Source organism: Cupressus sempervirens, chromosome 4, assembly GCF_028749045.1.
Source record: "Cupressus sempervirens isolate cs-2001-9-10 chromosome 4, ASM2874904v1, whole genome shotgun sequence".
Lineage (NCBI taxonomy): Eukaryota > Viridiplantae > Streptophyta > Pinopsida > Cupressales > Cupressaceae > Cupressus > Cupressus sempervirens.
Genome location: NC_143121.1, coordinates 306302639 through 306330306, shown reverse-complemented (window position 1 = coordinate 306330306; position 27668 = coordinate 306302639). Strand labels below are relative to the sequence as shown.

Sequence of the window (27668 nt, the reverse complement as noted above, 5' to 3'; positions counted from 1 at the left end):
TAATAACATACACATAAAGAAAAAAGTAAAACTAGGGCTAGATGCCCTCCTTTATAGGATCCTTGTCCTTCTTCCCTCAATTTTTTTCTTGTCCATGTCCACCCCCTCCTCTTTGATAGGTTTTTCCAGGAGTGTCTTCAACCAATCCTCCACTAGAAAGCCATAGAGTAGCTAGTCTCACTCTCCTTGCCCAAGTCCTTGATATCTTTAAATTCATGTGAAAGAAGTAAAGGGTGGTGGACACATAATGCATTACTTTGGCGGAGAATTAGTAACTTATAGTTCAATAGTAGTCAAAATGGTGTTTAATTTCTTCTTAAAAGAATATTACTAAAATAGCTTTTTACTATCTTTGGTGTAGCTAGTCTTCGCAAATTAAAAGTACTCCATGCCATCTTGCATTCTATTTCATATTCATAATAAAATGTATAAAATAACTCTTGTTCAAAAACCACCACACTATAGTTAGGAATTTTGGTACTTATTAATAGGAAAGCTACTTGTGAAAAATGCCTTTGAAATGCTAATTTAGATGTGAAATATAAAAGATTGTAAATCTACTTTAGAACATTGAGATGCATAGGAAAAATGTAAATATTTAAAAACAATTTTCACACAAGATAAACACAGAAGATCATATTTAACATGAGAAACCCTTTCAAGAAGAGCCCTATTGGAATCAATGATGTCATTATACCAAAAGTTCAAGCTATCAATGAATGTTACAATAGCTAGAGACAAGGAGCCAAGGGGAAAAATCAAGCATATGTCACAAATCCATTGGTATATGCTAGACAAAGGCACCAACCTAGAGGGGATGGAGGCATTGACCTCCCAATAGTCCACCCTTAGTATGAACTGAGGAATTTGAACCCGTAACCCAATGCACTAATAGTAATTGTTGGAATCATTGTTATCTTTACATCAAAAGCTTGAGTTGTCAGTGAATGTTACAACAATGAAAGACAAGGATCAATGAGAGATGATTAAGCACATGTCACAAATCCACTGGTCTATGCTATACAAAGGCACCAACCTAGACAGGATGGAAGCACTGACCTCCCAAAAAATCCACCACCCAATAAACCCTAAGAAACTTTCTATTATAGTAAAAAATTTACATACAAGAAACTCTTGTTTCTAGATAGGCTCACAGGCTCCAATTGTATTACAATCACCCTAATTTTCACACTTTCTCTAGCCCTCACGAGTCCCATGGATATTTATATATTCTTATAATTTATTATGGAATTTGGTGCATTAATTGTCAGGAAAAAAACAATTACTAAAGGCCTTGGAACTCATTCATCTAATTGGCAATCATCCATCTAACAGTCACTCCTTCAGGGATCAGATGTCTCCAATCATTAGGACACCTCTAGTCACTTGAACACCTTGGGTGATGGTCACTCATACACCTTTGGTCATGTGAATACCTTTGGTCATGTGAATACCTTTGGTCATGTGAATGTCTCTAGTCATGGACCTTCAGTCATCCAGATGCCTTCAGTGATATGGATGCCTTCAGTCATGCAGATGCCTTCAATGACATAGATGCTTCAATCACATTGATTCCTTAAATGACATGGATTTCTTTGGTGACACAGACACCTTTGGTCATGTGGGTACCTTTGGTGATGTGGATGCTTCAGTGATGTAGATTCCTTTGATGATGTAGATGCCTTTGGTGATGTAGACATCTTCGGTCAGTTAGACACCTTTGACATTGGGTGAATTCTTTTGACATACACACTTCAATGCTAGGCATACACAATGCCAAGTCATGACCAACCCTTCAGCATATGGTGGAATCACATGTACGACGTATCATCGTATAAGTATCGTATCTCACCATACAATGAACAACCACCATATGGACATGTCACTCTCAACAATCTCCCACTTGAAAATTACATACTAATATACATAGGGATACTTCACATGACCATGTCCATTGTGAATAACATCACATAGAGGTGGAATAACAAACTCATAACATCAAGAACATAAATAATACACTACGCATGTACCATGTCCTACTTACACCTCTAAATACTGCATAGTCCTCCTGTTAAAACATATAATCATTCCAACAAACATATATCTAATCACAAGAGATAACACCATCATCTTCATCTACAAGTTTCCATGAGCACATGCAATTGATCAATCTATTCCAACTCCAAATGTAACATTACAATATCACTAAGTATCAAACAAATCACAATGTACTCAAAAAAAGAAACTAAACCAAGTTCAACATGTCAACGTTTCAACCATAGTCTCAAGAAAATAAACATGAGAACATGATCTAAACAATCTCAATGAGAGAGATTACATGACTCATTTGAAAATATCATAACATTTTAAATGAAAAAATAAACCACACCCTTATCAAAGACTTTTTTGAGCTCTCAAGATGTCAACATCTTCAGTCAAATGAAGATTAACATCTCTAAAATATACTTTGGTAAATGTCAAAAGATCCTTTTGCAATATCAAAATTTTGTGCCTTCAATATCTATAATACCAATGAAGATCACTTACTTCATTATTACCAACAACTCCTAGTAAACTATGGTGTCGAGTTACACATGCCATCTATGTCACTACCAAAAACTCCCACTATATGGTGGTGTCAAGTCACACATAGCATCGTGACAAACATCTTCCACATGAAGATTGAATTACTCTAACAAATCATCATCACATGACCAATTAGCCAAAGATTAACTTCTTACATCTTTGTCATCATTTTGAGAAGACTTAGAATCAAAAGAATTCCCCATTTTCTTTATTGTCTTTATCTTCTTCTCTTTACAATCCTTTCGGATATGACTAGTCTACCTGTAGTTCTAACACTTCGTCTTAGACTTCTTCCTAGAACTTTCAAGCTTCATTTCCCTCTTCCTTTTGTTCTTTGCTCTTCCTTGAATGATGAGAGTCTCCTTCACCACCTCAAAAGATTTCTTTCACATCTCCTCTAACAAAAGTGTAGCAACCACTTCATCCTTTTTTAATTGGGTGGTAGTACTTCCAATGACCATAACACAATGATCCCATGAATCAAGTAATGAGCATAACATTGGCATTCAAGAATCTTCTTTACTAATAGATACACCAAAAAATGTTAGTTGTGCAATCACCATATTGAATGTGTTTAAATGATCTACCATAGTTGTTCCTCCATCCATCTTCAAAGAGTACAACTTCTCTCTTGGGAAGAGCCTATTTACCAAGGATTTTTTCTGATAAATATCCCTCAACTTCTTCCACAAATAATGTGATTTTTTCTCATCATGACCATTAAACAAAATAGAATCTGCAAGACATAGCCTTATTAGTCCTCTAGTCTTTCACTTTGCTAGATCCCAATCTTTTTGCCTTGTGCATCAAGGCTTGTTACCATACATAGCACTCCATGGATCTTAGTCAACCAATATATCTTCAACTTTAAGTTTCCATAGCTCAAAGTTTGTGCCATTGAACTTTTCAATCTTTACTCTTCCTATACATGCCATCTCAATTACAAGATAAACACTTTCCCACTAGAACCAAATTGACATAGAAGACAGCCATACCTAATAAGCATAACCTAGGCTCTGATATCAATTGATAGAAAAGCTACTTGCAGAAAATCCCTTCCAAATGCCGATTTACAAGGGAAATATAAAAGATTGTAAATCTACTTTAGAACATTGAGATGCATAGGAAAAATGAGAATATTGGAAAACAATATTCATAGATGACAAACACAAAAGACCATATTTAACATGGAAAACCCTTTTGGGAAGAACCCACCGCCCAAAAACCCCTATGAAATTTTCTATTATAGTAAACAATTTACATTCAACAAACTTTGCTTTTTGAACAAGCTCATAGGTTCAGATTGTATTACAGTCAACTTGACTTTTATAGCCGCTCTAACCCTCACAAATCTCATAGACATTTATACATTCCATAATTTATCATAGAATCTAATGCATTAACTATCAAGAACAAAATTGTTACTAGAAGCCTTGGAACTCACCCATCCAATGGTCAATCATCCATCTGATGATCATTCCTTCAGGTATCAGATGTCTTCAGACACTCGAACACCTCCAATCACTCGGACATCTTCGGTCATGCAGATGCCTTTGGTGATCACTATATGGTAGAATCACATGTATGATGTATCATGATATAGATACGATATCTCACTGTATGATCTACAACCACCATACAGACTTGTCATTCTCAGCACTTACACCCCTTGTTAATTTATCACCTTTTTAAGTATTGAACACTTTTATCATATTTTATAAACAAAATCATGTCATAATTTTCATACGTCATTTTCGATTTATTACTATTACAAGGTTTTCAAACTATTACTTTTCTAAAATTGAATAGAACTCCGACCATTCCAAAAATTTGACATAAATTGAAGTCCGGCATCTTTGCAGAAATGATGAGAAGAAACGCAAATTTCAGAGGGAGGTGAGATACTTAGAATAAAGGAACGACAATTCACCATAACATTAGTGCATTTTCCTTCCCTTCCTTGAATATTATAGCCCGTACTTTAAATCACTACACAATACGAAAAGAACCAAAACAATTGTTCTATGTGACAATTGTTCGTACAAATGGGGTTAAAAACTCTCTGCAGCGTATTATAATATATTTACAATATTTGTTTCAGCATTCGTCATGAACAATAGTTTAGACACTACTCCATGCCGCGAGTCCAAACAATGGAGTTCCTTTCCACTTTACAATTATTGCATGTCCATCTACCTCCAGACAGTAATATTCCCCGAAACCAAATTCTTCTAATAACAATGTAGCCTGATACATAGCTTGAAAGCTGAAGTTCATTTCCCAGAACCCTTTTAGCATAAACAAAGTCCTCCACACATTAGTTTTGACATGCCTAGAAGTTCTCTCCTTCCCCTCATATACAATCATATTCCTCATAGGACGCCCAGCAATTAAATCTTCATGCTTCACTCTCTTAACATCATTTCTGTCTGCAAAAGTAACATCCAAAAGATCAAAATACGCAACGCCAAAGGAAACCACCTTGCTGAATCTATTCACAAAAGACGGAGAATTAATCTGCGCTTCTACTTCGACATGCACCATTATCCTTGGCCTGAGCTTCTTCAAGACAATTAAGAGATTTTCCAGGAGGAATGGGTCGTATAACAGATTTCCCAGAACAAATGGAGCATTAACTGCCAACGCCTCGTCAGATTCAACGGTGAAACAACCTTCCTTAATGTCTTTTATACCTGTGATCTCCACCATGTCGTACGATAATGGGACCGCCAAAGATTCAGCCAGCTCATGAAGTCTTTTCCCGGTTTTCAAAATCTCTTTGCCGTCCATCCCAACTGCTGTAATCTTGAGAAGCTCAAGCGCAGGCAAAGAAGGTGATAAAGATCTGTCTGCCAGATACTCCATTAATACTGTCCATTGCGACCCAGTTCGCATCCCAAGATCAATTACATGAATCTTCTCGGCGTTCCCTACGACGTCTATGATTGCCTGCACAGACGTGAACTGTATCACTTTGATATAGGGCAGAGCTCTGTTAGAGTAAGCAAGAAGATCACAAAACTCATTTCTGTCAATTTCAATGTCAATATTTTTCCTGCCCAGAGTCTGAAGTTCGATTCTCTCCTCCAGAGCGGCGGAGACATAAAAGCCAAGCCTCTCTGTGGCATTTCCCATATGACAAGACAAACTTTTGCATCTTCTCACCAGTTCAGCGGCCTCATCATATTTCCCCTCTTCTATCATTTCTCCACACTCTTGCAGAAGTTGAACCAATTCCATCCCCTTCTCTTCCTCTTCATCAGCGCATACAGTTAAGCACTCAGCTCCTTCCAAATTCAGGGTTTCCTCACAGAACAGGAGATCATTGATAGCCTGAGGATTATCTTCATGACAAGGCTCTCCCATTTGCTCTGACGCGTCATAAAATGTTATGAGCTCATCCTCGAAGGGAAAGATATGATAGAAATAAGGGCTCATTATTTTGTCCTCACAAGGAAACAGTTGGGGTTCTGGCGGCTGAAAGATGTCGTCGATTGTAACAATATCCGATTCAAAGGGTAGTGACACGAATTGAGGGGCGATTGCATCGTCAGATAAACTCGCTTTTCGTTTCTTTCCCTCCAGTTGGCATTCAATATTGATCTCCGTCCCACAAGGTAACTGATCATGGACTGAAAGATATGACTAAACCTGAATACCATCTGCTTCATTGAATGAATAATCAAATATGGAAATAGGAATTCCATTATCAGATACAGTCATCCTTGTATTTGCTGGAAGCTGGCTTTCAAGGATCGTTGTATGAATGGAATGAGTGAGTAATTGGCTTGATTTCATTTAAGCTAGAGGATACAGACCACAACGGTAATGTCGAGATCAAATCCGCTACAACACGGTTTAGATAAAATTGGCGTAATGTACTTAATATCGTACTCACACCCAATAAAACGCGATACTTACAAATTCGCCGTCATGTTAATTTAATCATCACACAAAAGGCAACCAGAAACATACAAATCCAACATAATTTAAATCGGCAGACACGACGATAAGATGGCAATTCCTAAAGTAGAAATTTGGATTATGTAAATGTGTAATTATGGCTAATATTTTCATTGATAGCATTGAAAAAGAAAGGTTGGGAAAGGTTTGGGACGATCTTTCCAATCGGTGGAATCATGGTATGAAATGTTTTGGAAAGGTAACACTATTATAGGATCAGCTATCCTCCCCTAAAACTGTAGAGTTGACCAATTTTCAAAAGATTGAAATCATCATATATTTTTTTGAAAATTTCAATGTTTGATCTTCATGGTCTGCATAGTCTATAGTCGAAAACAACAAAAAAGTTGAAAAAAATCACTATGTTTTCCTCTACCTTTATTATCAAGGAAAAACTAGTATATGCCAGAGTCAATAATGCAAATGGTCAATTTATAAAAGAAAATTAAATTATTTGTGTATTTAATTTATTTGTGTATTTAATTTAAGCAGATTAATCGCTTATAAATTTTCTATTTCTATTTTTATTGTATAAAAGATATTCTATTCCATCATGTTCAAAATCAATATTTTTTTCATGTGAAAGGTCATAGACCCTACTAAAATTAATTTTATAAGTAAATTACACTTAAGAGAATAAAATGACCTAAAGATCAACCAACTATGACTACAAAGACAATTAATATAAGAAAATAGTGTGAAAGTGATGACATTGTTGACATAACTACATTTTCATGCTAAAAATCATGTGAATAAAAATTAGATACAAGGAATATTGATATTTCTACTAGAGGAATATTCAATGCCATATGGACTAGGACAACAATGGAATGGCTCTTACACAATCAATGACATGAAATCATAAATAGTGTGATTTTGTTAGCACTTTGACAATGGCATGTAATGGCATGAAAACATAACTACCATGACTCTTTGTGTCCTTTGATTGTTGAATGTAGTAAAAAATGTTGTGGGTCATCAATTAAACTCCCTCTCATTCCATGGTGATCATAGAGAAGCAACAAAAACAAAAGATCCCTCTCATCCCACTCCACCACTAATATCACCACATGTTCTAGAGAACTTTATTGATATTCCATCAATCCTACATTAGGGGACTACCCATCCTTGTATGGTAAACTAATCAATATTTATATTGTATGTAGTAGTTATATGCTTTTGTGCTTGCAACAAAGAGTCATTAAGTGTTTAATAATAAAACTATTCTATAAATATAAATTAATGTGATTAAATTTAATTATACTTAATGTTTAATTTAACTAAAATAAAATTTAAAAAATAGTTTAAATAGATTAATAAAATATTTATGTATATTTTAATTTGTTATGTATGAATAAAATGATTATTTAAAAAAGAATAATAGAAAATACATAGCATGCATAAAGATAAGATCAAAAAAAATATTAAAATAATAATAATAAAATATTAAACTAATTTAAAAAACAATCTATAATAATTTTAATAAATAAAATCTAAATCAATTGAAAAAAAACAAAAATACAATTCAAATTTTGTAAAAGAAAATATGTATTAATTCCTATTTATGCAAAATTTCTAAAAAAAATAATGATAAAAAAGAATAAATTAAGTAATTCTTGTTTATTCCAATTTCTAAAAAAAATGAGAAAAAATAATAAATAACTAAAGTTTATAGTTGAAGAATTATAAAAAATAGGAAGAGCACTAAAATGTATTAGCGTGAAAAAGTTATTTATGTCAACAAAGTTTCCACATAAAGTTATCAACATAAATATGATTTCATGTCAAAAAATCAAATTATAATTATTTAATTTAAGTAAAGTAATTCTTTTAATAAAAAATAAATAAACTAAAAATTATTATGATATTTCTATTAGGATATAACTCTTTAATTTTTGAGTTGAACTCATTGACCTATATTTCTATAGTAGTGATTCAACATGAATCCATCCCTCATGACAATAAATGGAACAATTAGCACTCATTGGATCTAGGTGATGCGCACAAAGGTGAAGCCTCAAGACTTCCTAAGAGGTCACCCATCCCAATACTACTCCAACTTTAGCATGCTTAACTACAAAGTTTCCTCCATAGTTAAACTCACTCTACTTGCAAACCCATTTCTAAAATCTTCACCAAGTGTTGTGCCTTATGAACCATTTATTAGAAAGCCCCTTAAGATCATCAATTTATAATTAGGAGATAATTTACATAGCAAGTAAAATTGTGTTATTGCATTTAGAATGTAACTATGTAGTTTTTGAGTCAAACATATTGACACATATTTTATTAGTAGTGATTCAACATGAATCCATCTCTCATGAAAATAATTGAATCACCTAGCTCTCATTGGATCTAGGTGATTCTCAATGAGTTTGACTCAAACACTACACAGTTAAATTCTAATAGCAATATCACAATTCTACTTAATGTTGAAGTTATCTCTAAATTAAAAAATAATATTTATATTTATATTTAATCTATCATATATGAATAAAATGACTATCTTAGAAAATCTCAACTAAAATATCTATTATTAAAAGTTAATAGGAAAATAATACATAAAAACATACATGGATAAAGATAATAGTAGTAAATAAGATGAAATAATTACAAAAAATAAAACTTAATAATATCACTAAGTCCCTTCAATGAAAAAAAAAATTCATTTACATGGATTCCAAAAATATTGTTTGACACTTATTTGGTGAATTCAACCCCATGTGGACAATCAATAATATAATGAAAGTAGTGAGGTCCATGATCAAAAATTTTGAAAATGTTATCATTACTTATACATAATAGGAAGCCAATATGAAAGTGGATCATATATCCAATTTAGTCATTTGTGTCAAGCAAGTTTTCTTTTCGAAGAGAATCTTAAGTTAGAATTTGAGCTTAGGGACTATTTGGTTGTTGGAATAAGAATAGGAAATTAGGAATATGTTTTCAAGGTTTTGTTTGGTGTGTCAAATGGAATAGGGAATAGGATTAGATATTCTCATTTTTCCCTTAAAATGAGCTCATGTCCTTTCCAAAAAATAGTTGTTATTGGAATAGTCATTCCTATTCTCAATTTCTACGCCTGAAACCAAATGAGCCCTTAAGGAAATAATAAGGATGGATTTCACACATAGTGTTATGATAAATATATCAAAGAATGATGGAAGTGATAGGTAAGGTAAATTTGTAATATCATCAATCCAAGATGATACTAGTAAGCCTTCTTGAGTAATTATGACTCGCATGCTTTATGGTTGATATAGCTTTCACTATTCACATTTGTATGTTCAACTTGTGCAGTTTGAATTTAGCCATTGTTAATAGATATTTGGTTCATCATAGCAATAACTGGGTTATGGTTGGTGATTTAAAATGCAAGGGACAAAGTGAAATATATATAATGGAAGGAGATTATTTCTATTTAGAAGTAGGTTGAGAAAGGTTGGGCCACCATTTATTTAGAACACCTATATATAGTTTCAAGTTGGAAATGACTTTGGAATTATTTAAGTATTGGAAAGGAGAGACTACTTGCCTAAATGTTGTCTCGTTCCCTCTTACCCTGTGCTTTACATTTTATATCTATGGTCTTCCTTGTGTTGACATGAATTTCTATAGGGAAAGAAAGGTTGTGGGTCATGTTGATGCAAAATTCCACATAAATGATTAAGGAAAGAGTGGCTTGATTAATGAGGAAGATTACTACTCAAGTATGAAAATTAAACCTATTTGAAGGAAGATCCTTCCATTTATTAGGGAATATTTCACCTTTGATGGTAGGTATTCTAGAGTCTGTAGTTATAATTTCATTTTTCTAAATCGTTTCTATTATGGTGGTAGGTTCTCTTTTCTATTTTACATTTTAAAATTACTAAAAATAAATGGAACTGAGTATCATACAAGTCTTGTAAGAATGTTCTACATAAAGGGCTTATTCATTTTTTTATAATACTATAAATCTTGCACCCCCAAATTAACAATATAGAATTATAACAAGGGGGAGGGTGATATGCCTAGTAGAATGAAGAGAAAATATCCTCGGGGTTAAAAGGCTAAGAAAGGAAGGATTTGTTGCATAACCAAAAAAATGGGATCAAGATGGGGCAAGATTTTGATGATATTTTAACAAGTTTAATGAATATTTTGGATCAAGGAAATATTTGGAAGGATGACCCTAAGGTCACAAAAATTGATGTTGATTTAGAGATGAAAGGCATTGACGAGTTAAATAACAAAAGTGGGATTCTTTCTTCATTCCTTATAAGAAATAAGAGCCCTAGAAAAGTTGGAAATGGGGAAAACAAGAAGCCTAATGTAATATGTATGGATAACTCCCCTAATAAAAATATAGCTGACTACAATTTTACAAATTCTAATGGGAATTATTTTTAACCTGATAATTTTTAGAATGTTGATACTAATGTCACTATGTTGGATAAGGAGAACTTAACACCTAATGTCTTCCCTGCCTCCTTGGATTTCCTTCACAAGGCCAAGAATAAACTTGATGTTTCCCTAGGCTTGGATAGTTGAGTTTATAATAAAATTATTTATCTCAAAAAAAGGGTTGGTAGGTTTGAGAACCACTTTATAGAAGAAGGCAATGTGAAGAAAATTCAAGAAGGCAATCTGATATAGGATCATCATGGGTTTAAGAGAAATCTTGCATCACCCAAAAATATTTCCTTTATGTTTCTTGAATAAGGGTTATCTCAGAGCCCAATTGTTATTTTTGGAAGAGTTCTACTTAGTATGTAAGTCCTATGAGCTCAAAATGTCCTAATTTCATAGGTGGGTATTTATCTTGGATATATCAGTCTATTCCTTGAGGCTTACTACCATATCATGAGTAATTGTGAAGTTATTATAGATTTTTTCGGTGAAATTATTGGTAGAAAACCTTTAGGTTCATATTCAAAGGTTGTAGAGGCTCCAAATAGGCTCCAAAATGAGGCCAACTAGAGCTTGCACAAATCAAGCTATGTAGATTAGAACACAAGGATTTGAAAATGGGGCTATAATGGCCAATCACATTAACTATTCACAAGTTATGGTCTTTCAAAATTTGAAAAATAACATTTTCAAACTAAATATCATAATTGTTTTGAGCCAACTCTATATGTAATTCTAGGGTTGATTGACCTAAATAGTTATGCTTAAATGTTTAGAAACTTCCCAAGTAGTGTAAACTTTCCTATATAAGGACGGTTCATAGATTGTCTAGGATAACTCATAGTGATAGTTCACAACTCTATCCTATAGATTGATGTATCAAATGTGCTCATGTGGGTTTCCAAATTGTGTTTGAAAATTTTTTAATGTCATAATTGTTGCAAAAATAAGAAGCCCATATTTTTTCTCACAAATTGTTGTTATTTTTTAATTTATGTTATTTGTTTTTGGTAATAAGGGAACCACGCTTCATTAAGTGGTGTCAGAGGAAGATTTCCTAACTATGTTGACATATTGTTATTTCTAAAATAGTTTTCACAAGGACCATGGTTTTAGCTATATGTGTACATGGATCATGATTGTGAGGGATTTTATACTATGGTTTCTACAGAAGTGCAAAAATTTCTCCAAAAAAGAGAGTGTGATAGAAAAGTTGTGCATGTTACATCTAGGGGCTTTAGCACCCTTGAATTACAAATGCAAGAATTGGAAGAAGAAATACATAAATAAAGTGTTTAAGGGATGATAGTGAGGGTAAAGGAGAGGAAGAAGATGAAAATGGTGAAGAGGAGGTAGTTGTGAACCCAAAAGAAGAAAGGTTTTTTAGGTCCATCTCCAAGATTGGCAAAAGACTTAAGTTAGAGGTTTCTACATTTTTGGGAAATCTTAACATAGTAGAATTTATCAGTTGGATCAATGAATTAAAAGAGTACTTTGAGTATTAAGATATTGAGCATCCTAATAAGGTCATTTTTTGCAAAGGCCAAACTGAAGGGTCACATAAAGGTTTGGTTGCAAAAGATTCAATTAGAGAAAAATAGAAGAGGAAAAGATATACCAAATATTTCTATCGAGTTCTCACCAAAATAGGAGATGCATAAGTTGACAATGAGAAAGTTTCTAGTTATCTTAATGTATTGAGGCCTAGTTTTTAGGAGGAATTGATTCTATTAAGAATGAACAATATTGAAGAGGCATACCATTTTCCCTAAGATTTGAGAAAAAGCTAAATAAGAAGTTTGATAAAAATAATATTGGTAGAGGTCACGGTGGAAAATATAGTGGATGAACTTATAGAGGATGAAATGAAGATCAGTAGAAGGATGAGGCTAGTAATAATAGTGAGAACTAGATGGAAAACAATTCTAATCATTTCCATTATATGAATATTAGAGATTAGAGAGGGAGAGGAAGATCACAAGGATATGGTACAGAGAAAGTGTTTGTGGAACCTATATTGACTATGGAGAATAAAGGAATAGAGCATTTGAGTGTCTTTGGCACAAAGGAATGACATATAGGAGAACTTAGGTTCAAGTGAGTGTTGCCTATGTTGATGAAGATGCCAAATCATTTCATTATAAAGATTTTGAAAGAGGAGAAGTCTTAGTGAAAAAAAGAGTCCTATTGAGTGGTGAGAATGAACTTGATCAAAGGAGGAGCTTATTTCATATAAGGAAAAAATGTTAAAATAATTATTGTGATGCAATCATTGATTGTGGAAACACTGACAATATAGTATTAGAAAAGATGGGAATGAAGTTAAAACTAAAGAGACATAAATAACCATATCCATACTATATTTTCTAGGTTTAGGATGACCAAAAAGACATGGTCAATGAGTAATGCCTAGTGAAGTTCAAGATTATAAGCTATTAGGATGAGGTGCTTTGCGATAACATACCTATGGGCATATGTCATATGTTTCTATGTAGAGCTTGGTAGTTTGATAGGAACAATATACATTGCGACCATTTGAATACCTACATGCTTAAAAGGGATTTATTGAAACGTAAGGTGAAGTCATTGAAGGTTACATATGAAAACCTATTTAGTGTTGCTAGAGTATGTATTTTTTCTAAAAAGATGTTCCTTGAGTGTATGAACCATGAGAATATGTGTGTTTCTATAATTCCATAAGATGGTAAATAAGAAGTAGAATAGGTACTTTGAGAATTTGTAGATTTGTTGGAAGAGTTTCCAGATGTTATACGTGATAATTTTCCTAATGGATTACTACAAGTGAGTAAGATTAGCTAGTATATGGACTTGATTCTACAAGTCATTTTTTCAAACAAGGGAGTGTACAAAATGACACCAGTACAAAATAAAGAGTTGAATAAACAAATGCATGAGTTATTACAAAAGGGACTAATTTGAGAGAGTCCCAGTCCATGTGATATAAAGGTAAGATCATTTCATGCATTGGATAGCTTTGATAGAAATTTTATTAGATATTTTTAGAGTATTTGTGGACCCACGATTAAGATAATGAGAGGGAATAGAAAAGAGTTTATTGATCTTAAGAGGAGAAGACGTAGGTCTTTAGAGGAGAAGACATAGCACTTTTTCCATTATGATGACAATCACAAGTGGGGTGTTTGGAACTAAAAATTATTTATGTCATTTAATATTTCTAATAATTAAGTACAAGTTATATTTATATACAATTTATTCATATAGCATCCTCATTTTTGTTCACTTTACATTGGTATTTCTTCTAATAAAAAGTTTCTAAATGTTGATAGCCACATGGCCATTATCACCCACAATACCCAATTGGTAGATTAACAACAATGCCTACTTTTGAGTTCCTCCCACTCTCTAAGAAGTTCATCAATGTTTGTTGAATATGCTAACTCTAATAATTAACTCTACCCTTGTCTTAACACTTTATGAGAGTTCTTTATTTCATTGGTAGAAAAACAAAAAATCCCAATTATGATAACATAAATTATTATTTTTTAAAGAAAACAAAAACATAACTATCTATGAGCCTCAAAAGTACATTGATAATATCCTAGGATTGGATTTTACCTTCATATTTTCAGCAATGATATCTCTAGGTGTTTTATGCAGGAGCATCTTGGGTTAATATGATATCTCATACGAACCAAAAATATATCCATTTTATGTACTAGTTTTTTGTTCGTGACATAGTCGTTGTTGATTTTGGTTCTAGCTTATGCATAGTTGGCATGAGGATGAGGACCTATCCTAGATCCATACCCTGATTGTGTACATTCTTATATTTCACATTGTTCAATTCCAATGTCACTCTTCATAGTCTTTATTTCCTATAGTTTTCATCAAGTGAAGTATGTTGTTTCTTTTCGATAGTTTCTAGTGGTAATGTGTTGTCTTGCACAATTTTTATCCAACTCCTAACTTTTTTATGGATCTATCTTTAAGGGTGTGTGTTCTTATGTTGTCATTTTTCATGGGTTTTTGATTTATTCTTCCAAGATTGGACCTATAATGAAATTAAATTCTAGACTAGCTAACTCATGTCTTAGCTATCTATATAAGAAGCTTGGTTGAATGTAGGAGAGAAGATGCAATCTTGTAATTGGACTTTTAATCCTTATCATGTATTAGACCACTACATTGAATGTCTCATAGTCTGGCTTGCTATTGTTTTATATGAGAAGTTTAAAAATTAGAACTATTGAATTTTTTCACATGGCCTTTGTGTCTAACCCTTGGAAAGGGTAGTTTGATGCTTTTCTCATTGATAAACCTTAATCTTGCATTAGTTACTAGGAGTCCTAAAAACCCTAGGGACATTGATGTGTTTTAATGGGTTTAAAGGGGTCTATGATTAGCCTATGACCACTTTTCAGCATTAACATGATACCATGTGTTCCTAAGGATCCTAGGACTGTTAGGGACATACATGTTGTGTTCCAAAGGGTTGAAAGGGGTCACATGTTAAATTATGACCCCTTTCAACCATTCACATGACAACATGTGCTACTAGGTGTCGTAAGACCACTAGGAATGTTCTTTTCTAATGGGTCATAAGGGGTCATAGGTTACCCTATGACACCTTTTAACCATTCACATGACAACATGTGTTCCTATGGGTCCTAGGACTCCTACGTACATGCATTTTGTGTTAAAATGTCTCATAAGGGTTTGTAGATTACCCTATGACCCCTTTTTCCCATTCACATGACAACATGTATTCCTAGGGGTCCTAGGATCCATAGGAACTTGAATGTTGTGTTTAAATTGGTCATAAGGGGTTGTATATTACACTTAACCCATTTTGACAATTCACATTATAACATGTGTTTTAATGGGTCAAAAGGGGTTGTAGGTAATGTTATGACCCCTCTCAACTATTCATATGAAAACATGTATTCCTTAGGGACATGCATTTTGTGTTTGAATGGGTCGTAAGGGGTCCTGGGTTTCCCCGGGAACACTTTCAGCCCTTCACATAACAACATGTGTTCAGGACATGCATGTTGTGTTTGAATTACTCATAATGTCTTGTAGGTTACCCTATGACTTCTTTCAACCATACCCATGACAACATGTGTTCCTAGATATCCTAAGACCCTTAAGGACATGCATGTTGTGTTCTTATGGGGTGACATAGGATACCTTATGACCCTTTATGATCATTGACTATTGGAAATATAAGAGAAGTAATTGAAAGGGGAGGGGTGAATCAGTTACTACTAAAATAAATCCTAGATCCATTACATTTTAGTATAAAAATGCAAACTAAAAATTGAATAATGTTGAAGCTTGAGAAACACACACAAATGTTGTAACTTGCTAAGTACTCGGTAAATTCTTAACATATAAACTTTAAAATTTATTAGTGATTACCATTACTTTAACTTAGTTGCAAACAAATAAAAGAAAATAGCATGAACACATTTGACACCAGGATTTAATGTGAAAACACAATTTGGGAAAAAACACCAATTGCAACTAGTTACTATTTTTTGGTAAAAGTACAAAGTTGTGTCACCTTTTACGATGACTAATTAGAATGATCGAATTTGATTATTTCTATCTAAAAATCAATTTTGTTCAAAGATATGATCTAGATATATTCATTCAAGTTGAGTTACATATGGTATCACACTTTTCCAATTGGAAATGTCTATTAAATTAATGTTTTATACTAGTTTGTATCCAATTACTAAAGAAATATAATTATTTTAGAAAATTGACATTTCAATAACTCTTACAATTTTTTATGATATATTTTCAATAGCTAATAAACTTCACTTTATATAGCCCAAAGTCAAGAATATTCTCATATAGAGTTTATAGTGTTTAAATTAGATATAATATATTATAATTAAAAAATTCTACAAGCACATATTTTAATACTCAAAGAGATGTCAATTTTGAGAAAGAAATAAATAGTACATCATAGAATAAAAATTTAATACTTAAATGACGTTCTCAAGGAGAGAGTCCTCTTCTAAAATATATAATTCTTATTTTGGTTAGAATAGATTGGTTTTGAAAAATGTGGTGGGAGATGAAAACTATCAATTTTAGGTGAGTTGAATATTGAATGATTATATAAGTTAAAATATAACTCTAAAGAATTTTTTTATTTTTTAATGTTCTAGATATATGTGCTATCTATAACATAGTCTTAGATCAAAGGGAAATTGGTTTATTTCCATATAGTTTTGCGGTGGGAACTAGACCCCTAATTTTAAGCGTTTTTCAATTCTTAATCTATAAAAATTATGAAAATATATCAATTCTTAATCCAAATAATTATTTAAAATTATAATCCTAAACTTGATCTATTTCTACACATTTCATTAGTTTACTTCATTTTCAAATTTTAAATAATAATACCAGTTTTATAACATTGAAGGTGAATAGTTGTACTTTTGTTAGCCTTTTCCTTCACAAAAGGGTGACACATTTTTGTGCTTTGACCCTTTCACTCTTTTGAAGTGAGCCCCATTATGAACCAACCCTATTAAAGGTTACAAAATGCAATGCTAGTTGTGAGCCTATTAGAGGATTTGATCACCCTATTAGGAGTGGCCTTGTTAGAGGTCTTTAGAAACTTTAATAGAACTATCACCTTGTTAGAGGATTTGTAAATAGCTATTAAGACAATTCTATTAGGAGATTTAGATAACTACTACAATGGTTAGATAGTAACAATGAGATTACCTGATTTGAATGCAACTGAATTATTGATTATACAACTCTATTTTGGATTGTACTTAATCCTTCCTGATTAAATATAGCTTTTCTACTCCACAAGGATATTGTGCTTATCCTTCAAATTTTCTTCCTCTTCTCATCATTAAATTTTTAATAACACTTTCATATTTTCACATCCACGCTTGCACTTTGAAATCATAACTTGACCTTATACTTATATCCTTCATATTGTCAAGTCCACTCAAATACAACTTAGAATAATTACTATTCATCACCTTAGTTGGCTGAAATTAATAGATAAATCAATTAAGCTTAATATGAAAAAATAAGAAAATCCTTTGGTAGCCAACCCAACTTGGTAGAAACTAACTTAGAAACAATTTCCTTTGTTAACCAAAAGAAGCTTGGTTAACACTACAAACTCCTGAAAATACTTTGGAAACCGAATGATCTCGAGTAGCACTAGTTCCATCCAACTTTTCTTAATTTACCAAGTGAGCTCGGTTAACACTTACCTTCTACATGCTTTTCCTTTGATGCTTGAGTGAACTCGGTAGACACTATCTTCTGAACAAGGCAATCATAGGAACACTCGATAGACATAGAAAACTATCTTCACTGCCTGAGTGAGCTTGGTATATATTGATTGATAATAATATGAAATTTGTGTAATATCAAAGACATTACACAAATAATCAATTGTACCCTAAAATCTCCCTCTTTAGCATTGATGGCAACACAACATGTCATAGCACAATGAAATTTTATATTTTGACTTGAGAACTCCCTCTATTAGTATGAGCTCTTTTTTTCACTAGATTCTTCTTCTATCTGCAAAACCTCTACCAAGTTCATTCAAAACTTTCTCCCTCTTACAAAAAACTTCTCCTTAAGAAAAATTCTCCCTCTTTGGTTCCTTACTTTATTCTGGTTCAAAAAATTTCTCAGAGATATGACAGTAAAATTCTCCCTCTTTAACAACACATGCCAAAGACAAGAACTCTATTAATACCAATATACCTTAAGTGCCAATTCATTTGCAATATGCCTTTGCCAATTTTGCACCAACTGATTGATCTTCAACAGGTTCTGGTTGATGCATTACTAAACTTTATCTAGTGAACTTCGAATAGGGGAATGACCCCTAGCTTACCTCTTAGATATAGAAATGCATCCTTAGGTAATGGCTTGGTAAATATGTCTACAGTCTATTCCTTTGTATTAACATATTCCAATATGACTTATTTCTCTTGTACTCTCTTAAGAAGTGATATTTTATTGCAATGTGTTTTTTTTAGTATGCATCACTAGATTCTTTGATATATTGATTACATTGATGTTATCAAAGTATATGACTATTGGATCCTTGATCTCTATCTTCATTCCTTTCAAAAATTGTTTGGACCAAACAATGTTAGAACAATTAACTACTGCTTCCACATATTCTGCCTCTGTTGTTGATTGAAATGTACAATTTCATTTCTTGCTTGTCCAAGAAACTTTTTTTATACCAAGAAAGAATGCTTCACCACTAGTGCCTTTTCTGTCATCAATACTTCCTGCCCAATTAGCATCAATAAGTACTTTTAAGTCCAAATTGCCTCCAAGTTTATACCATAATCCATAATCTTTAGTACCTTCTAGATATCTCATGATTCTCTTGATAGCCATCATGTGATTTTCCTTAGGATTTGCTGAGAATCTTTCCATTATTCCAACTACTAGAGCAATATCAGGCCTTGTGTGTACTACATACTATAGGTTTCAATCATTTATCTATGTGTGGTCTGATGTATTCTTTGGAATCATCATTTCTAGAGAGCTTATGTCCAGTAGATATAGGGGTTCCAACTAGTCTTGAATCTTCCATTCCAAACCTCTTTAGTATTTCCTTGATATACTTAGATTGAGTGATGTAGATACCATTTTTGTTCTGATGTATCTGCAATCCAACAAAGAATTTTATCTCACCAAACATGGACATCTCAAATTCTTTACTCAATTATTCTGAAAATGCTTTGCACAAGTCATCATTTCCTATAAATAGATTATCATCAACAAATATTTCTGCCAACACAATCTTCTTGTCTGGTCCTTCCTTGATATATAGACTACTATTATCATTTGTGCTTTGAAAGGCAATATATACCAAGTAATTATAAATTCTTTCATACCAAGCTCTGGGAGCTTGCTTGAGACCATATAATGGTTTGTGTAACTTGCAAACTATATCTCTTTTGTTAGGATCTACAAAACTTTTTGGTTGTTCAATGTAAACTTTTTCATCAAGAATTTCATTCAAGAATGTAGATTTGACATCCATTTGATACACTTTGAATCGTCTATGTGCTGCAGATGCTAGTAAAGTTCTAACACCTTCTAGTCTTGCTATAAGAGCAAAAGTCTCACCATAATCAATACCTTCTTCTTGAGAATAACCTTTGCACACCACTCTTGCTTTGTTTCTTGAAAATTTTCCATCTTTTCTATCTAGTAACAAGAGTCCAAATTTTTTGAACATTTTTGTCCTTGGGTCTAGGAACAAGAGTCCAAGTTTTGTTCTTTTCTATATGTTATATCTCTTCATTCATTGTTCTATTTCACCTTTCATTATCTAGAGCACCTTTGACACTTCTAGGTTCAAATTCAACAAGCAAGCATGTACCTTTTAATTTTCTTCTTATCATTGTTCCTTCAAATTTTTCTCCAATGATCTAATCAGGTACATGACACCTTCTGACATATCTTGTTAACATAGGCTCTTTGGGTTTTGAATGAGTTCCACCATCTTCATCATGAATTTTAATTTAAAGCTCAGTCCTTCTATCTATGACTTGAGTCCATTAGGCTTAGTTTGAACTAGCTCGGTAGTCTTTGATTGTGACTCGAGTCCTTCAGACTGTAAATCAAGTTGCATTGTCTACAACTTGGTAACTATTGGAGATTTTGGGGACTTGAGACATGAAGCTTCCTTTCTTTTAGATAATTTGGTAGGGTATCATGTTCATCATAAAAAAAATATTCTATAATCCTATGGCTCCTTTTTGCTTTCTTCTTCACTCTTTTCTGCAAACTCATCAATTATAACATGTGCACTTTCTATAATTTTATGAGTTGACAAGTTCAAACATTTTTATGCTTTACTTCTACAGTAATATCCTAGAAATATGCCTTCATCACCTTTCACATCAAATTTTCCTTTTTCTAGATTCTTTCAAGATATAATATTTACTGCCAAATACTTTCAAGTAAGTTACATTAGGTTTATAGCCATACCATAGCTGATAAGGAGTATTGTTTGAATATTTATTCAACTTTACTCTGTTCAAGGTATGAACTATAGTGCTGATAGCCTCCTTCTAGCATTTGAGAAGAACATTATTTTCAATCATCAAGGTTCTTGAACAATCCATGATAGATTTGTTTCTTCTTTTAGCTATACCATTTTTTGTTGTGGTGTACCAGGGACCGATACTTGTCTTTTGATTCCTCTTTGAATGCGGAAATTATTGAATTCATTAGAGATGAATTCATCACCTCTATCTAATCTGAAGTGATTCAACCTCTTTCCAATTTCCATTTCTATTCTTTCTATATACCACATGAATTTTTGAAAGGCTTCTAATTTTTCTTTTAGATACATTACATTCATCATTCTAAAATAGTCATCAACAAAAAGAATGAAAAAGTTTTATCCACTATAACTCTCTATTCCAATAGGTCCACATAAGTTTGTATGAACAATTTCTAACACTTCTTCTAATAGATAGTTTTTGCTTTTGAAACTAGTCTTTCCCATCTTACCAATTTGGCAATTTTTGCAAAGACCCGTATCAAGCTTCTTCAAACTAGGAATACCTCTTACTCTTTTATGTTTTCTTAGCTTAACTAGATTATCAAAGTTTATGTGAAATGGATTTTTTTTCCATAAGTAACTTTCTTCTACTTGAGCAATAAAACATGAAAAATCAATTAGATCAAGATAAAATAAATTATCTTTTGTTTGCTTACTAGATCAAACCAAATTTCCCTTTCCATCTAGTAGTTTGGCCTATCCAGTCATGAATTCTACCTTGAATCCAATATTATTCAATTGTGCCACACTTAGTATATTAGGCTTTAGTCCTTCAACCTAATAAGCATTAACACATACAAGTTCTCTAGTCAATGAAATACATCCTTTTCCTTTTATGTTATAAGATTCATTATTTTCAAATCTCGCACTACCTCCATCATAATATTCCATGTGCTCAAACGTTGTTTTGTCTCCAGTCATATGTTGTGAACAACCAATATCAATAATCCATATATCATTTTTTCTAACATGAGAGATAAGTGCAATCTTATCTCCTTCATCATTGGAATCATCTTTCACAGCAATATATACCATTTCATCTTCACTATTATCAGAATCTTTAGCTATAAAACAAGATTTCTTACCTTTGTCCTTGTAGTTATTGTAGTTCTTGGAATCATTCTTTCCATTGTGCTTATTTCTTTTCTTTTCATATTTGATTTCCTAATTTGGACACCTAGTAGCAATGTGACTAACTTCTTCATAGGAAAAGTAGATCAAAGGAACTTTACCTTTGTACTTTCCTCTACCTTTGGAATACTTTCTTGTAAGTAGGGCTTCAACAACCTCAAGGTCACTATCTAAACTTTCTTTTGATGTTCCTTCTTCTTCACTTCCCGGTTGACTAGATTTTGATTTATTACCCTTCTCTTTGAGTAAGAGTTTAGCTTTAAGAGAAAATTAAATAACCTTTGAACTAGGAACATAGTTATCAAAGTGTTCTAACTCGAAAGTTGTCAATCTTCCAACTAGAGCATCCAAAGATATTTTATTATTTGAATCAAATATCATATCTTGAATAATAGGCACTCTAAGTGCATAAATAGGAAGAAGAGTTTAGCTTTAAAAGAAAATTCAATAACCTTTGAACTAGGAACATAGTTATCAAAGTTGTCTAAATCAAAAGTTGTCAATCTTCCAACTAGAGCATCCAAAGATATTTTATTATTTGGATCAAATCTCATCTCTTGAATAACAGACATTCTAATTGCATAAATAGGAATAATATTTCTAAGTACCTTTCTTACAACCATTTTCTCTTCAATGTCTCCTTGAGATGCTTTGATTGCACTTACACTTGCTTTGATCCGTTCCACATATTTTGCAATGTACTCATCTTCTCTCATTTTCATCTAATCAAAATGACCTCTAAGATTTTGAGCCTTAGCTTTTATTATATTTTCATCTCTTCCATATATATTTTAGCTTGATCCACATTTCATGAGCTCTCTTGCAGTCTTTGACTTCATCATGATGTTATGATTCTTCTTTTCAGCAATATTTTCATCTGATAATGTTCCAATGGGAGTCTTGAATTCAGTATCAAGATACCTTCATCTTGAGTCACTAATGGTACCCAAGTGTAACCTCATAATTCTTTGCCATGGTGCAAAATTTTCTCTATTTAGCTTGGGAATCTCTCTTTTGTAAGACATCCTGATCTTTGACTTAGGTCCTTGAAACCTTCTCTACAAGCACCAAAAGTTTCAATACCAATTGTTGGATATAAAGGAAGAGTAACTGAGAGGGAAGGGGTGAATTAGTTACTAATAAAATAAATTCTAGATCCCTTAGATGTTAGTATAAAAATGCAAACTAAAAACTAAATACTACTGAAGCTCGGTAAACACACAAAAATATTGTGACTTGGTAAGTACTCGATAAATGCTTAACATAAAACCTTCAGATGCTATTAGTGATTACCATTACTTTAACTTAGTTGCAAAAACATAAAATAAAATAGCATGAATACATTTGACACCAAGATTTAATGTGGAAACCCAATTTGAGAAAAAATACCAATTGCAACTAGTTACTATTTCCACTCTTTTGAAGTGAGCCCTGTTAGGAGCCAACCCTATTAAAGGTTACAAAGAGCACTCTTAGGTGTGACCCTGTTAGAGGATTAAATCACCTTGTTAAGAGTGACCTTGTTAGATTTCTTTAAACAATTTAATACAACTGCCACCTTGTTAGACGATTTGCAAATAGTTGTTAAGCCAACTCTCTTAGGAGATTTAGATCACTGCTACAATGATTAGAGAGTAACAATGATATGACCTAATTTGAATGCAACTATATTTTTTATTACACATCTCTATTTTGGCTTGTACTTGATCCTTCCTAATTGAATATAGATTTTTTGCTCCTTAAGTATATTCTACTTATCCTTCAAATTTGCTTCCTCTTCTCATCATTAAATCTTCAATAACATCTTCATACTTTCACATCCACACTTGCAGTTTGAAATCACAACCTGACCTGATACTTATATCCTTTGTATTGTCAATTTAGCTCAAAAACAACTTAGAATAATTTATTGATCACCTTGGTTGGGTGGAATTAATAGATAAATCAATTAAGATTAATATGACAAAATAAGAAAATCCTTTGTTAGCCAACCCAGCTTGGTAGAAACTAACTCGGAAATGATTTCCTTTGTTAACCAATAGAAACTTGGTTAACTCTACAAACTCATGAAAATCCTTTGGTAACCGAGTGAGCTTGGTTAACACTAACCTTTTGCATACTTTTCCTTTCATGCCCAAGTGAACTCAATAGATATTGCCTTCTAAACTAAGGAATCACAGGAAGGCTCAGTAGAAACAAAAAACTATCTGCACTGCCCAAGTGAGCTTGGCATATATTCACTTATAATGATATGACATTCAAGTGTAACATCAAAGACAATACACAATTAATTAATTTTATCCAACATTGACATGAAAAGATATGTTTCTAGAGGTCCGTGGACCCCTGGGGACATGTATGTTGTGTTTGAATAGGTCATAAGATTTCATAGGTTATCCTCAGACCCCTTTTGACCATTCATATGAAACCAAGTGTTTTGGTTTTTTCTAACAAATCATAAAGAATAATAATGCTACAACTCCTTTCGACCATTCACATAACAATATGTATTCGTAAGGGTCCTAGAAGCCCCAGGGACATACATGTTGTATTCTAATGGGTCATGGGTCACCCTATATCTTCTTTCAACTATTCACATGACAAATTATGTTCCAAGGAGTCTGAGGACCCTTAAGGACATCTATGTTTTGATCAATAGGGTAATAAGGATTTTTGGGTTACATTACATCCATTTTCCAACATTTACATAAAAACATGTATTTCTAGGGGTCTTAGGACACTTAGGGACATGGATGTTGTGTTTCAATGGGTAGTAAGGGGTCAGAGGTATGTGTATGACCCATTTAAACCAATCAAATGACAACATTTGTTTGACATGCATGTTGTGTTTGAATGTGTTGTAACGGGTTGTAGGTTAACCTAGGAATGCTTTCAACCATTCACATGACAACATATGTTTCTAGGGGTTCAAAGACTCATAGGGATATACCTATTATGTTCAAATGTGTTAAAATTGGTCATAGGATATGTTGTGACCCCTTTTGACCATTTAAATGATAACATGTGTTCCCATGTGTCCAAGGACCCCTAGGGATATACACTTTGTGTTCCAATGGGTGATGAAAGGTAGTAGGTTACCCTAAGACCCCTTTTGACCATTCAAATGACAACATGTGTTCCCTAGGGTAATATGACCCCTAGGGACATGCATACTATGTTCCAAAGGCCCATAAGAGGTGATAGGATACTGTATGACCCATTTCAATCTATGACACGAGAACTTGTGTTCATAGGCTAGGTCCTAGGACCCCTAGGGACATACATATTGTGTTCTAATGGGTTAAAAGGGATTGTAGCATACTCTATGACCCTTTTCACCATACACATGATAACATATATTCGTCACGTTTGTAGGACCTCTAGGGACATGAAACTTTTGTTAGAATTAATCATAAGGGGTCGTAAGATGCCTAGTATCCCCTTTTGACCAACCACATAGCGACATGTGTTCCTAGGGATTCTAAAATCCCTAGGGACACACATGTTGTGTTTTAATGGGTCAAAAAGGGTTGTAGGTTTTCCATTGACCCCTTTCAACAATCCACATGACAACGTGTGTTCCTAGGGTTCGTAGGACCCTAAGGACATAGATGTGGTGTTCCAATGTGCCATGAGGGCTCCCATGAGAATATGTGTTCGAAAGGGTCATAAGGGTTTATAGGATAACCTATGTTCCCTTTCAACATATCACATGACAATATGTACTCCAAGGTGTCCTAAGATACCTAGGGACATCCATATTATGCTCTAATTGGTTATAAGGGGTTGCAAGAAACCCTATGGCTTATTTTGACAAATAACTTGACAACATGTGTCCATAGGGGTCATAAGACCCCTAGGACATACATGTTGTTTTCAAATGTGTCAAAATTGATCATATCATACTCTATGATACCCTTTGCCCATTCACATTACAAAATGTGTTCCTAGGCATCCTAGGACCCGTATAGACATGCAAGTTCCAATGGGTCATAAGAGGTCATATGATGCCTTATCACCCTTATTCAACCAACCACATGGTAAAGTGTGTTTATAGGAACATACATATTGTGTTCCTATGGGTCGAAAGGGGTCATACTTTACTTCGTGACTCCTTTTGATGATTCACATGATAATATATATTCCTAGGGTCCTATGAGCCCTAGTAACATACATGTTTGTTCCAATGCGTCGTAAGGGGTCATAGGATACCCAATTATCCCTTACAACCATTTACATGAGAACATGTGTTCCTAGGCTTCTTGGGAACTCTAAGGACATGAAAGATGTGTTCCAATGGGTCATAAAGGGTCATAGGATACCCTATGACCCTTTTCAACCAATGGCAATAGAACATATGTTCTTGTGGGTCCTATGACCCCTAAGGACATATATGTTGTGTTTCAATGGGTCAATACCCCTTTCGATCATTAATGTGACAATATATGCTTCTAGGGGTCATAGGATCCCTAGGGAGATAAATGTTGTGTTCCAATGGCTCATAAAGAGTGGTATGATATCCCATGACCCATTTTGACAATTCATACTATAATTTGGCAACATGACACACAATAACATGTGACAACTTAGTTTGATCAAATACTATATAAAATTAAGTAAAATTATATTTATTTAATAAAATATATAGTACTACATAATAATTTCTAATACTATATTTCTAAAGTATATAGGTAGTAGCCAAGAGAGATGGGGGGTAGACCATATAGTACAAAAAAGTTGAAAGATCAGTCTGAGGTTACTCCCTATCATCTAACCAATACTAGTTTTATACTTTAAAAAACTAACATAATCCATAACTACCCTAACAACATCAGTCCTACTGTGATCAAGCTAATAAACATGAAAAGTATTCTACCCTAAAACAACATACTGCTATTATTAGTCTAGCAATTAAACTTATATAAATAACAAAAATCCCCATAGAGAATCAAGTTTAGATTAAATGATATCATTATAGAAAAAATAAAAATAGCCAACTAAGCTAACTATCCTCCTTCTTATCTAGTTCCTCAACATCCTTTACCTCAGGACCATCCATTTCCATAGTCACCTACCCCTCATTGAAAGGTTTGTCTAGAAGGGTCTTCATCCAATCCTATGCCAGGAAGTCATATATTGAATAGGAAGTCTCACTCTCCTTGCCTAGGTCCTTCAAATCCTTGTTCACCTATAGAAAGTAAAGGGTGGTAGCCATGAAATGCATCACTTTAGTGGAGAATAACTCAACCAAGGTTTTAAATCTTTGGTAGATGCAAGTATCATTATCTACCAAATCCTTCATTGGTTGTTCAAGCATATCAAGTTAAGCCTTGCAATGACTTCAGTCATGGATACGTTGTCCTTTTTTTCCACCACTTTAGGATTTTCCCTCATGAGGGAAGTAATGTTCTCACCACCAATTCTAGCCAGGGAAGGGTTAGCCTCCAGGGTTTCAGAAATATGGGAGGGGCTGGCAAGATTGGAGCCAGGCTTCTTGTCAATTTCCTTGTGGGGT

At 33.3% G+C, this 27668-nt stretch overlaps 1 protein-coding gene across 1 annotated transcript; it reads right to left on the bottom strand.

Annotated features, from left to right (window-relative positions):
* Positions 1–4707: 4707 nt before the first annotated feature.
* LOC149561229 (DELLA protein RGL1-like) lies at positions 4708–6384 on the bottom strand. The gene is made up of 2 exons (XM_089827774.1): positions 6304–6384; positions 4708–6207 (listed from the first exon to the last, which is right to left on the bottom strand). The coding sequence occupies exons 1-2, from the start codon at positions 6382–6384 to the stop codon at positions 4708–4710; spliced, it is 1581 nt and encodes a 526-aa protein (XP_089683900.1).
* Between the last annotated feature and the right edge of the window lie 21284 nt (positions 6385–27668).

Excerpts from the sequence above, each read along its gene's own strand:
- LOC149561229 (XM_089827774.1), bottom strand. The coding sequence starts at position 6,384 with ATGAAATCAAGCCAATTACTCACTCATTCCATTCATACAACGATCCTT. Across the intron at positions 6,208-6,303 it reads CAGCAAATACAAGGATGACT|TTACCTTGTGGGACGGAGAT; the intron begins GTATCTGATAAT and ends GTCCATGATCAG.